Raw genomic sequence first — 12,560 nt, 5'->3', positions numbered from 1 at the left:
ATGGTGGATTATTAGGCTATATATTTTATGATGATGTATGGTATTTCTGGAGTGTTAAAAAAGTAGAAAAAACATCAACAATGTATACCAAATCTAACCGAAAACTGTGACCACAGAACCGTGATACAAACCGAACCGTGGATTTTGTGAACCGTTCTACCCCTAGTATCCACCAATAGCCTAATGGACTGATGTGGAGCCTAATGGAGACACAACTATATGTTTGTAGCATAAATGACAAATTCATGTAAGGCTGTTATGAGGCTATTCAAAACAAACAGTCTATTAGACAAATTAAGTAGAGACCTAATTATGGGTAATTTATAAATCAATGTTCCTTTTTTCTTATTACAGGACTGCGCAACCAGACGGGGCACAAAACAAAAAAATGGTGGAATGAGTTTCGGAACAGGTTCCTGCCATTAAACGAGTGCTGAATGACAGGCGCCACCAGCACCATGTTCCGATGTGGCAGGACATCGCTGTCCTTGAATCAGTCACTGCGGTGGCCGATTTCACTGATGTGCTGCCTGCAGAGAAGACAGTAACTGCGTCCTCTGTCAACCCTGTTCTGAAGCTGTTGACTCAAGACCTTTTGGAACCGTCGGAGTCAGAAACCGATTTAACAAGCAGCCTAAAACAAAAAATGAGGTCTACCTTGGAGGAGAAATACAAAAGCCCAGATGGACAAAAACTCCTGGCTAAGGCATCTGTCCTCGACCCCAGATACAGGGGAAATGGTGACATAGAGAAAGAGGACATTAGGGATGAGCTGTTGGGGGAGCTGCTGGGACTGCCTGAGACAAAGCAGGGCGCTTATGAAGAGGGGAGCGAGTCCACATCAGCAGGTGGAGCACTTGCGCCTCCACCAGCCAAAATACTTAACTTAGGAGATCTCCTCGGAAAAAGTAAAAGGAAATTGATACTCTCATACCGAAGCGAGTCTGTGCAGACAGCAAAATCACAAGTTATTTCCCGGAGGAAGCCGTCGATCATGAAGAGGATGCACTTGCCTGGTGGCATGATAACCAAGCTTGATTTACACTTCTATCTAAATTAGCCAGGAAGTACCTCACAGTATGCGTTACTAGCACTCCATCGGAGTGCATATTCAGTGCAGCAGGAAATAGTGTAACACCATTCAGGGGGTCACTGAAGCCAGATAAGGTCAACGTGTTGGTTTTTCTGGCCAGAAACCTGAAAGCCGACAAATAGTCTAAAAGGAAATTAAACGGATACATTGAAAAAGCCATGTTGATTAACCTACCTTTAAACCTTGTTGGTATATGCACTGCTGTTGACTAGTTTTGTAAATAGTTTATTTTGTACTACTGTATTTACGATTTACCGTTTTATTTCTTCAGTACTTATAATGCACTAAGAACTGTTACTTTTCTTCATTTGCACGTTGTATGCTACTTATTTTTATTTAACTTCTATTTGTAATTTATTTAAAATAAACCTTTCAGTTTTAAACAAACCTTTAAATTTATGTTTGTGTTTTAACCAGCCTTTTCTACAGGATGTAGCTTAAGCCTGGACACTAGTTAATTTTTTAAAATTGCTGCCTCATCTCTAGACCCTCTTCAGAATGCCATTAATCGCTTGGAAAACACAAATTAAATATGTAAATATTGCATTCCAATAAATGTGAATATGACATGCAACACGTAATTATAAGTGGCCGTTTCGCTAGTGATTGCAACCAATCCTCATGACTGCACATCATGGCAACATTAACAGACAAGACAGACATGCCATGCGAAATAGTCTTTTTAATTATGTTAAAAATAAACTCCTTAAACTCTTTCAGCTCAACAATTTCAACATATTAAGGGACAAGTAATGTCAAATGAATAATTAAACACAAGAGGGTTTGGTTGTGGTATTACCACAAACCACAAGGTGGCATTCTTCGAATACAGTGGTAAGGACATTTCTATACCGCTGCAGCCCTACTTGTGACATCAAAACATGACTGTTATTATTTTACCTTGTGTAATTCAACTGACAGATGAAAGACTTCATGTGCATCAAGGGCACAACAACACAGTTGGGCCTTCAGTGAAATGCCCTGACCACAGTGGGCCACCAGGTATATGACTCCCATCCATATACTCGCATGCGGTACATATAGCTATACTGAGTAGCATAATTGAAATGACTTATATTTCTTTTTCTTGTTTTAGACATCTCCAGTACTCAAGCCAAAGCACCAGTCCAGCCACAGCTTACAGTATTTCCAAGGACAGTCATGGGGGACAGGCGAAGAAACTTTAAGGCCTCGTGGTATTCCCATCACAAGTGGATTGAATACTCTCAGTGCAAGGACGCTGTTTATTGTTATGCCTGCAGGCACTTTGGCCTTCCAAACATTGAATCAGTTTTCACTTCAGATATAGGCTATAAAAACTGGAAAAAGGCTTTGTTCAAAGATGGAGGCTTTGCTTCCCATGCCAAGTCTGAAGCACACATCAATGCTATGTTAGCATGGACAACCTTTGAGAAAGAAGAAAAAAACAAGACATCTTTGATGAATAAACTGTCACAAGAGCACACGAAACAGATACAGGAAAACCATGATTATATTAAAAGTGTAGCTGAAGTTTTACTGTTAACTGTGCTACACAAAACATGGAGCAAAGGGGCCATAGGGAGACAATGGATTCAGACAGCAAGGGAAACTTCCTTGCTATATTGGAGATTCTTGGTAACCAAAACACAGTTGTTAAAAAGAAATTGAAAGGAGCTCATAATGCTAAGTACACAAGCCACCACATCCAAAACAAAACGTTGGAAACTTTAACAGAAATGGTGCGCTCCACCATTATCAGTGAGGTCAAGGAAAGTCAAGTTTTTGCCCTTATGGTAGATGAAACTAAATGTGTAAAAAATAAAGAACAAATTTCTCTTGTTCTCAGGTATTATTGCAGGGGAGCTATAAAAGAGAGCTTCTTGCACTTTGAAGCTGCAGAGCATCATAATGCTGCAGGGCTGGCAGACAAAATGATACATATCCTTGAGAGATACGGACTGGAATATGGACACAATTCGGTTGGACAAGCCTACAACAGAGCATCTGTAATGAGCGGCAAGAACTCTGGCGTTCAGGCTCGTGTTAAGGAGGTGGCAAAGCAGGCCTTTTATGTCCACTGTAATGCACATTGCTTTTTAATCTGGTTCTTGTCGACGCTGTCAAAGCAGTCCCACAAGTTGAATGCTTCTTTTCTCTTGTGCAAAAACTAAACATGTTTATGTCTGGATCTTAAGTTCACACAAAGTGGCTCAACAAGCAAAAATAAATGTATGATGAGGCACCAAGAGAACTGCAAAAGCTAAGTGAAACAAGATGGGCCTGTCGACACAAGGCTTGTCATACATAGTGGCTGCAGTGCAGCAGAGTGGTTAAGGAGCAGGTTGCAGGTTCGATCCCCGCTGGGACACTGCTGCTGTACCCTCGGGCAAGGTACTTAACCCACAATTGCCTCAGTAAATATCCAGTACAATGATATCCAGCTGTATAAATGGATAACATTGTAAAGAACTGTAACCTATGAAAGTCGCTTTCCGCTTAAATGTAAATGTAAATACTATTCTTGATAGACTGCCTCCTATTATCTGTGTCTTTGAAGAAACAGATGAAGAAAAGAGTGGTGATAGGTCAGTTGAAGCAGGAGGCCTGCTATCTCAAATGGACCTGCGGTTCATAGGACTTCTGGTCACTCTGACTGGGCTTTTTGATGCCCTCCAGTCCAAAGCTTGATTTAGGTTTAGCTGTGGATTTAGCTGAAGCTCTTGTACAGACTCAAAGACTGTAGGGATGAAACCTACTTTGAAGAGCTCTGGAAACAAGTGGTACATACTGCTGAACAATGAAATATTGACCCAGAACCTGCACCCAAAATAAAGAAGATGCAAAACAAAGGCTGGATGGACATAGTGTGATGGCTCAACTAGGCTGGGTGATATAGCCATTGCGATACACTGAATAGCTATTGTTAGCGCAATAACAGCTATCACCGGTATGTGGCGTTAGCTTTTTTCCCCAGTGGTTTTTTTCCCCGTTAGTCATACCTGGGGCAGGAGCACACCTCCAGTTTTCCGAGGCCATGTAAAATGCTTCCGGGGAAAAAAACGCCACTCATATCTATTCAATGTTGACATCACAGCAACAGCACTGTGCTGCTTCCATGTGCTAGATAGAAACACATGGGTACAAAGATAAAGAGTGAAAACTAGGGCTGTCAAATGATTAAAAAAATAATCTAATTAATTACATGCTTTATACAACAGTTAGTTCTGACCAAGTAATTTGATTGAACAATTCCATGAGTGCTGATATTCAGTATAACACTGGCACTTTTAACTATACATGTATCACTCCGTTTTACAGATGTAATCAATGATTGCATCGGAACACCAATGCAAACTTAATTTGCATTTACCGACAGCGCAAATGTGGATACGTTTCGTGTATGGTATAAAATAACCTAGCTAGCCTGCAGTTGGGTATGATAAATGCTTAAATGCACAGTGACGTATGGGGTCAAGGGGCATCATAGAGTGCTATTAATCTGCATTTTTTTGACACGTTATTTTTTCTATAATTAATCGCCATTAACACGTTATTTTGACAACCCTACTGAAAACATATGCTATGTGGTTTTCAAAGCTAATAGGTAAGTTAACCAACATGTAGATACAAGTGATATTTTTCTGCCCCGGAAGCATTTCACTGAACTTTGGAGGTGCATAAAGATCAGCTGGATGGTCTACTGCTGAAACATCAAGCAACCCTAAAAATTTGGTTGAGGGGCAAATACAAGCTTCTTCAACACCCAAGAAAGAGAAAAAGTTGGACAATTGACTAAGTTCTGATTTTTGCAGCAAGTTAGTTAAAAACTGCAAAAAGATGCTGAAACTTAAAAGGCATTAGGCAGGTGTAATCCAGGCATATGACAATTTAAGAAACAGAATAGAAAAGTTAACGAAAGGGAAATAAAATGTCAGTGAAAAAAACAAGCCAAGAAGCAACAAGAAAGGGAGGGAGGAGGAGGGAGGAGTCGACATCTAGTGGGAAAAATATGCAATCACAAAAAATAAACAAACTACAGAGGTGAGTATTAAAGAAATCCCTCTTCTTCCATCCTCAGTTGCACACAGGTGGGCAAGCTTTTCTCACTGTCGTACAGAGTTTGTTCATTTCATATGACACCACCAAAAGTTTCTCACCTCTTCTGATCTCTGCAATTGTGTGTGATCCTAACAATAAAGAGTGCATGTAGAGGATGCGCACAAAATTTTGTTACAATGAGACAGGTGGAAATACCTGAGAAGGGTGTCATGGCAACAATGGTCAAGAGAGACAGGCACTGATGGAGAAAATACATTTATATATTAAAAAAAAAAAAACCCACCACAAAACAGAATAAACCCTGAGGTCTGAACATACTTGGAACATTTCAATTTCCATTTCATTTCAGAAGCTCAATTCCCTGGCACCATTTAAACACCATTTCAACTGGCTCCATCAAACAAACTTTTCAGGGCACTGAGAGAAACCCTGACTGATAACGAAGTTTGCATTAATATGGATTTGTCTGAGAGCGGTTCATTCAAGCTAAATAGCAAAATTCATAATGAAAACATTTTGGTGGAGGCAGAAAATAGCCCACCATCCACATGTGCGTGGCTTACACAGCACATGGATGTCAATCACACAGCACCCTCTCTGCATCCCTTCCAGCAGGATATGCATACTGTAGGGGGCCCACTTGGAGCCTGTGTTGCAAGATGTGGTAGAAAAAAGCAATCCACGCCATAAAACTCTCCACATCATGAGTGATGGGTCAGTTGCTAGGCAGATGAACCAAAAGACCTTATATTTCCTCATATTATTGCTCAGGATGGAGTTGGAAGGTGCAGTAAAGTCCACTGCAGACATGTGTACAGTGAAGAACATACATACCTGTACAATTTTCCTAAAGAAAAGAAAAACTCTAGCAAACAGTATTACTGGATAACTGATGAGAGTCCTATAAAATATCACAAGCCTCTTCCTGACCACTTACCTGCAGTGAAAGGAACAGTGAATATTCATCAGGTGACCTCTGCTGAACCAGTTAAAATTCAGCACAAAGAAATACCTTGTTTCTGCAACAGACCAGACATTCCAGTGCTACAGTCCCTCAAAAGAGGACTTCCAAAATGAACCACCAACTGAAGTCCCTTCCAGCACTTCTGAAACTGAATAAGAAGGACAAGAAGACCTGAATGGATATATAAAGGCATTTTGCCCTCAGCTCCACAGGCAATGATGCTAGCTAACAGTCTCAGGGAGTGACACCACCGCTCAAAGTTCTCTGCTATTATATACCCTACTGGACTCTCAGAAGCTACTACTATCATCTCACCTACACATACATTACTATGCCTTTCTCTACTAATGTAAGGTAATAACCTCAGTATACAGTATGTCTTTGTTAATGGCAAATGCCACCTTATGACCTTGATTTGTAGCCGACTGTAAAGAGGGGATCTGTGACTTGGGGAGAAATCCACTACCCTCCAAATTTCTTCCCCTGAAATATTCTTGAGACAACTGCATATTATTTTATAGCTTCTGAAGAGTTCAGATTCAGCTGAGCTTTCTCCTCTCAACAATTCACTGTTACGGGGATTTGGGGGGTCAGAATAAATCATTTTAAAAATGGCCACCACATTGTCCGTTTGGTAACAGATGACTGGCTGGTGAGTATGACAACCACATTTCAAAGTAAGCATCAAAACCTGTAATACATATGTTTTGTTAATCATTAATTGTTAATCATTATCTTGTATGTATTTAGTATTGACAAACAGGCTCTAACAAACTTAAACATTTCATGTTATTAAATTTGATAGTTGTTGTGGAATTTAACTATTCTCAATAAGGGGCCAATTCAGACTTAAGATACATGCCAATAAATCCCGCTTACATGATTCTGTTCCGAGTTGCACGGCTCTGTTACTACTAAGTGCTGCTTAAGCTCTTACATGGTAGACACGTGTTTGGGACAGTGCAGGCTATGTCTCAGAAATGGGGGAAATCTCATTATTTTCCAAGACAAGCATCTTCTGATCTGACACTTGAATCCGTTTGGTCTCGCAACTTTTCTGCACAGAAAAAAGGTTGACTGAGTTGTGCACCACCCTTAAGTCTGAATCAACCCTTAAATGATTGGTGCCTCTAAGTGGATAGCAATGTTCCCTACATAACTGGTGCACTACTTGAGGAGAGTCATATCCATAACCAAACTTCTTTAAGATACTGGTAGAAAGCCCTATTATTAGATTACCAAAGAAAGTACCACGTTGTGTGTAAGTCACTTTGGATAAAAGCTTCTGCCAAATGAATAAATGTAAATGTACAAAGTACCAGCACATCTAACTTGCTGCTGTTGTGCAACACTACAAAAACTAGACAAGATCCTTCCATGTCCTGTGCAATTTTTTTTAAGAAAAATAAAACAACTAACCTGTACTAACCTGACCCTCAGTGCCTCCATGGTGCTCACACTGAAGAAACCCAGTTGGCATTACTGTCATTTTGTGATTGCACTTGGGAGACACTGGCAACTTCAAGCAACAGTGGAAGTGGATTTTAACCCCAAGTTTTACCCTTCCCAGTGCTTGGAATGTCCACAATTTTAGCAAAAAATAAGTGACATAAAACTTTGCCTTCCTTCCCTGACGTATTCCACATGGCTATAAATTGATATCACCTACATTCAGCATTTGATGTTTAGATTATACATAACAACTTGAAAACTGAAAATCCTGGATCTCATTTTCAACACTTTGTGTCCACAGATTTCAGTGGAAGAATACAGAGGACTGAAAAACTGAACAAGGCTGGACTGAAGTGGAAAAATTGTCCAAATGCTGCTGGTGACAAGGAATTTACAGAGCTTGGGTTATTCTCTGCTCTCTACTAGCACTGCTTTTGTATCAATGCAGCTGTGGGACATATTCACTAGGATGAAATTGTCGCAAAACTGCATAATAAAGTGCTTGACAGTCTTCTTGAAAACATCTGCATTAGGGCTTTTCAAGCCAAGGAACAAAATTTGCTGTGACCCATCCCAGCTAACCAAGTAGATGTTTGCCATGTTCCCTAAAGACATGTATGGCAAGAACACACAAACCTGCACCTGAACTTCGACATTAAAAGTTTGTTTTTCGTCTAATTTGTCCAATTTTCTAGACGAACATCAAAGTATGGACAAAGACTGGTATATTGGAAATAAGGAACTATAAGACAAGGAACCCTAGAGACAGAGAAATAGGATGGCAAGTACCTAGTGATGGCAAGGATGGCAACTATTTTATAAATAATTACAGATTAATTATGAATTAAAATTCAACAAAAGTACTTCATAAAATCGTGTTTGTTTATATCTGTCTCGATGCATCTGTTAATACACATAGTAAATTGCAACATAGATTACCTTGACAGTTCGTAATTCGACATAGGCTAGCATATGCAACTGTGAGAGAATTTAATTACGCTGAATAAACGTAATAAACCCTTCGATAGCAACTGCAAAAGATTTTACTTAAATAAGTCTCACAGTCTGTTTTAGAGTACGACTCTAACAGTCTAATCTATATCTGTATTTGGATCAAATCCAGCAGCTGTGAGAAAGCATGCTAAGCTAATTAGTGTCGCTAACTAAACTTCACAAGTACTGCGTTTAACAGTACACACTTTGTGCAAAAATGTCTGGCTAGTTAAAGGTCTTTTTCATTAACGTTTTGCTAGCAGCTCGAGTTAGCCAGCGTCCGACGTCGTATCGATGCAACAAACTAACGCTAGCTAGGTAGCCTAGCAAGCTAATTAACAAGTTATGGACTCAGTGTTTAGTGAATTTAAGTTGACAAGCTAACTATTGACTTGTTCAATTACAGAATGTAAAGCAAAAATAATTTTAAAAATTCTTACCACTGTCCAGTTTCACAATCTGTGGCAGTCTGTAAACATTCACAAGTCGGTCTAGAGGAAGAGAGGTCGTACTCCATGCCACATCTCTCAGATTGTTATATAGTATGATTCCAGTGTCCATGTCAACAAGCTGACATCACGTATCTAGTTAACACCTTGAAGACATTTATTGTAAAACATAGTCTCTCTGATAGCCTTTCGCTTTAACTACTCAATTCGTGTTTGTTCATACTTGCTGGCTTTCTTAGCGTTCAGCTAGCTACTCGACTTGAACTGTCAGGAAATACTAACTAATCTATGTAGAACACCCTTAAAAATTGACCATCACACAGCTTTAACGCAACATGAAAACGGTTTGCTCTGTCACATAACATGGAATGGATGTAATACAGCGGCAAATGCCTTTGAAGCACCACGCACGCTAAGTTCTACTTGCACGACCAGATTCCAAATCCAATATGGCTTCCAGGTTCTTCACCATGGCTGTTTGTTATTTGCTCAAAAGGAAGGAACAAGGGCCAATTCTGAAGTCCACCCTTGGCTGCGTACGTCCCACTCCGCGCTTCCACTTGCCCCGAGCCCAATGGCGCATGATCGAAGGTATCCGCAAAAGTAACCTTCACTGGGACAGATTCCATTTCTTATAATAATGAACACAAAATCGTGACAAACTTCTTTGTGTTCCGCAAAAGTAACCTTCACTGGGACAGATTCCAGCGCTTTTAATAAGTGAACACAAAATCGTGACAAACTTCTTTGTGTTTATTCTTGACATTTATTCTTCAGACGCTCACACCGAGCGATTTATATATAAAAAAATACATAGGACCCTGGGAACATGGATACGCTCCAGTAATAATCTTACAGACGGGTTACAAGTGACTTCGCTACACCGTGCTTAGCCCATGCACTGACTACAGTATAATCGTGAACATCGTAATTGACAACTGTTACGTTGGTAAAACTAGAAGATGGGGAGGACTGCTGTAGTAAAAGGTTTTTCCCATTTTGCCCTTAGGCTTATTTCCAGTAGATTGATTTAACCTTTCGTCCACACTGTTCTACAGTTTCCAAACAGTGCTTGCAAACAATTGTAAAAACCAGCCCTGCGAGCGAAGACACACTTTTTATAATAAATGTGTACTTTTAAAACCCTTTTTGAGATTTTAAGAAGAAACACGTCACACATAGCCTACAATAATATGACAAGAACAAAGGGATACAAACAATTCACAGTACAAATCATATGCTTGGGAATTAAATATAATGTACAAACATTAATTACAAAGACAGCAAAGAGAAATGTTTGTCTTGATGGCTTTAGAGTTAGTGCTAAACTACAGAGCTCGATATATTGATTCTGGATTGTCTTAAAAACTGAAATTTTGCTGGAGTGAAAGTGATACTTATATCAACAAAGGAAGATTGACAATTACATTTACATTTATTCATTTAGCAGATGTTTTTATCCAAAGCGACTTACATCGGTTACAGTTCTTTACAATGTTATCCATTTATACAGCTGGATATTTATTGAGGCAATTGTGGGTTAAGTACCTTGCCTAAGGGTACAGCAGCAGTGTCCGAGCAGGGATTGAACCGGCAACCTTTGACTACCCTAGTTTTCACTCTTTATCTTTGTACCCATGTGTTTCTATCTAACACATGGGAGCAGCACAGTGCTGTTGCTGTGATATCAACATTGAATAGATATGAGTGGCGTTTTTTTCCCCGGAAGCATTTTACATGGCCTCGGAAAACTGGAGGTGTGCTCCTGCCCCAGGTATGACTAACGGGGAAAAAACCACTGGGGAAAAAAGCTAATGCCACATACCGGGGATAGCTGTTATTGCGCTAACAATAGCTATTCAGTGTATCGCAATGGCTATATCACCAGCCTAGTTGAGCCATCACACTATGTCCATCCAGCCTTTGTTTTGCATCTTCTTTATTTTGGGTGCAGGTTCTGGGTCAATATTTCATTGTTCAGCAGTATGAACCACTTGTTTCCAGAGCTCTTCAAAGTAGGTTTCATCCCTACTGTCTTTGAGTCTGTACAAGAGCTTCAACTAAATCCACAGCTAAACCTAAATCAAGCTTTGGACTGGAGGGCATCAAAAAGCCCAGTCAGAGTGACCAGAAGTCCTATGAACCGCAGGTCCATTTGAGATAGCAGGCCTCCTGCTTCAACTGACCTATCACCACTCTTTTCTTCATCTGTTTCTTCAAGGACACAGATAATAGGAGGCAGTCTATCCAAAGTGACTTACATAGGTTACAGTTCTTTACAATGTTATCCATTTATACAGCTGGATATCATTGTACTGGATATTTACTGAGGCAATTGTGGGTTAAGTACCTTGCCTAAGGGTACAGCAGCAGTGTCCGAGCAGGGATGGAACCGGGAACCTTTCGGTTACGAGTCCTACTCCTTAACCACTATGCTACACTGCCGCCTAATTACAATGCATGAATCCAACAGATCCCAAATGAATATGAATAAATACAAAGTCATCAGTCACTTTATGTATACATTTTGCAATCCATCAAACATCAACCCATCAAACCTGGCTGTATGTACAACCCAAAACTGCATTATTGTTTCATCATCATTGTTACAAACAGAGCAATGTGTGTATTTATTTTAAGTGTGCCAGAGTTTGTTTGTAATATGTGTGAGGTATTATAAAACATACCTCCCTCACATTGAGGCTGATAAGCATATAACGTTTGCTTAAGTGTTTTTTGTGGAGAGTGGCCGCTTAAACCTCTTATGTGGGAGATGCGCCTAGATACATGTATTCTGACTTGACACTTAAGTTTATTTCTCTCTGCAGCCCTTCCATTCAGGAAAAAGTCAAATGTGCCACAGTAACCATTGTGTATAACAAAAGCATTCTATTTCTGGATATGGCTTTGTACACACAGGGTACCAATTAACTGGATGAATATATTTATTTATATGAAGTGTCAGTTATAAATTATTTGGGCACCAGTTTGGGAATTTTCCTAGAACATTTAAAGAATTTACTCAAATTAATCCGAAATGGGGAGATATTAAATCTGTAAAGACAACTTCCTGAGTAATCAAAACAACACACTTCACAAACACAAATAATATAACACAATATTTACAAAATATAATTTAAGAAGCAGTGTAGTGAATAGGTATTCTTAAAGATAAAGAGAAGGAGTTAAAGACATTGAGCAAAGACACTGAGAATATTTCAGACTGAACTGTTATACTCAGCTTGTCTGGCACTGTCCTCAGTTGGCAACAGCAGGTAGTTGCATGTGGCTTTTCTCCTTCTGCATGCTGGGTAGGGCTTTATTGCTGGCCTGGCTGTTCAACATGGGCTAGAATAGGACACGGCTGGAATCCTTGTTCCTTTTTGAACAGGAGACTGGGCTCTCATTCTGGGTCTGGATTAGCTCTGAGGTTTTCCACTTGAGCTAAGGTTCCTTAAAAGTTTCTTACACATCAGTTCAAACACAACTTGAATTGTGCTAAATATCCAATCACACCTTCTATGTAAACTCTTTCTATTGTATTAGTTTTTAAAATGACTGATCGCAT

At 39.7% G+C, this 12,560-nt stretch overlaps 1 protein-coding gene across 2 annotated transcripts in view; it reads right to left on the bottom strand.

Annotated features, from left to right (window-relative positions):
• garem (GRB2 associated, regulator of MAPK1) overlaps positions 1-9,423 on the bottom strand; it is a 44,218-nt gene extending 34,795 nt beyond the window's left edge. For both annotated transcript variants that reach the window (XM_036521102.1, XM_036521104.1), the window contains exon 1: positions 8,984-9,423. In XM_036521102.1, the coding sequence (XP_036376995.1) occupies positions 8,984-9,104 (121 nt within the window). In that variant the 5' untranslated portion in view covers positions 9,105-9,423. The remainder of the gene's footprint in view (positions 1-8,983) is intronic.
• Between the last annotated feature and the right edge of the window lie 3,137 nt (positions 9,424-12,560).

Source organism: Megalops cyprinoides, chromosome 2, assembly GCF_013368585.1.
Source record: "Megalops cyprinoides isolate fMegCyp1 chromosome 2, fMegCyp1.pri, whole genome shotgun sequence".
Lineage (NCBI taxonomy): Eukaryota > Metazoa > Chordata > Actinopteri > Elopiformes > Megalopidae > Megalops > Megalops cyprinoides.
Note: the sequence above shows the minus strand (reverse complement) of the source record. Positions and strands in the feature narration are given on the sequence as shown.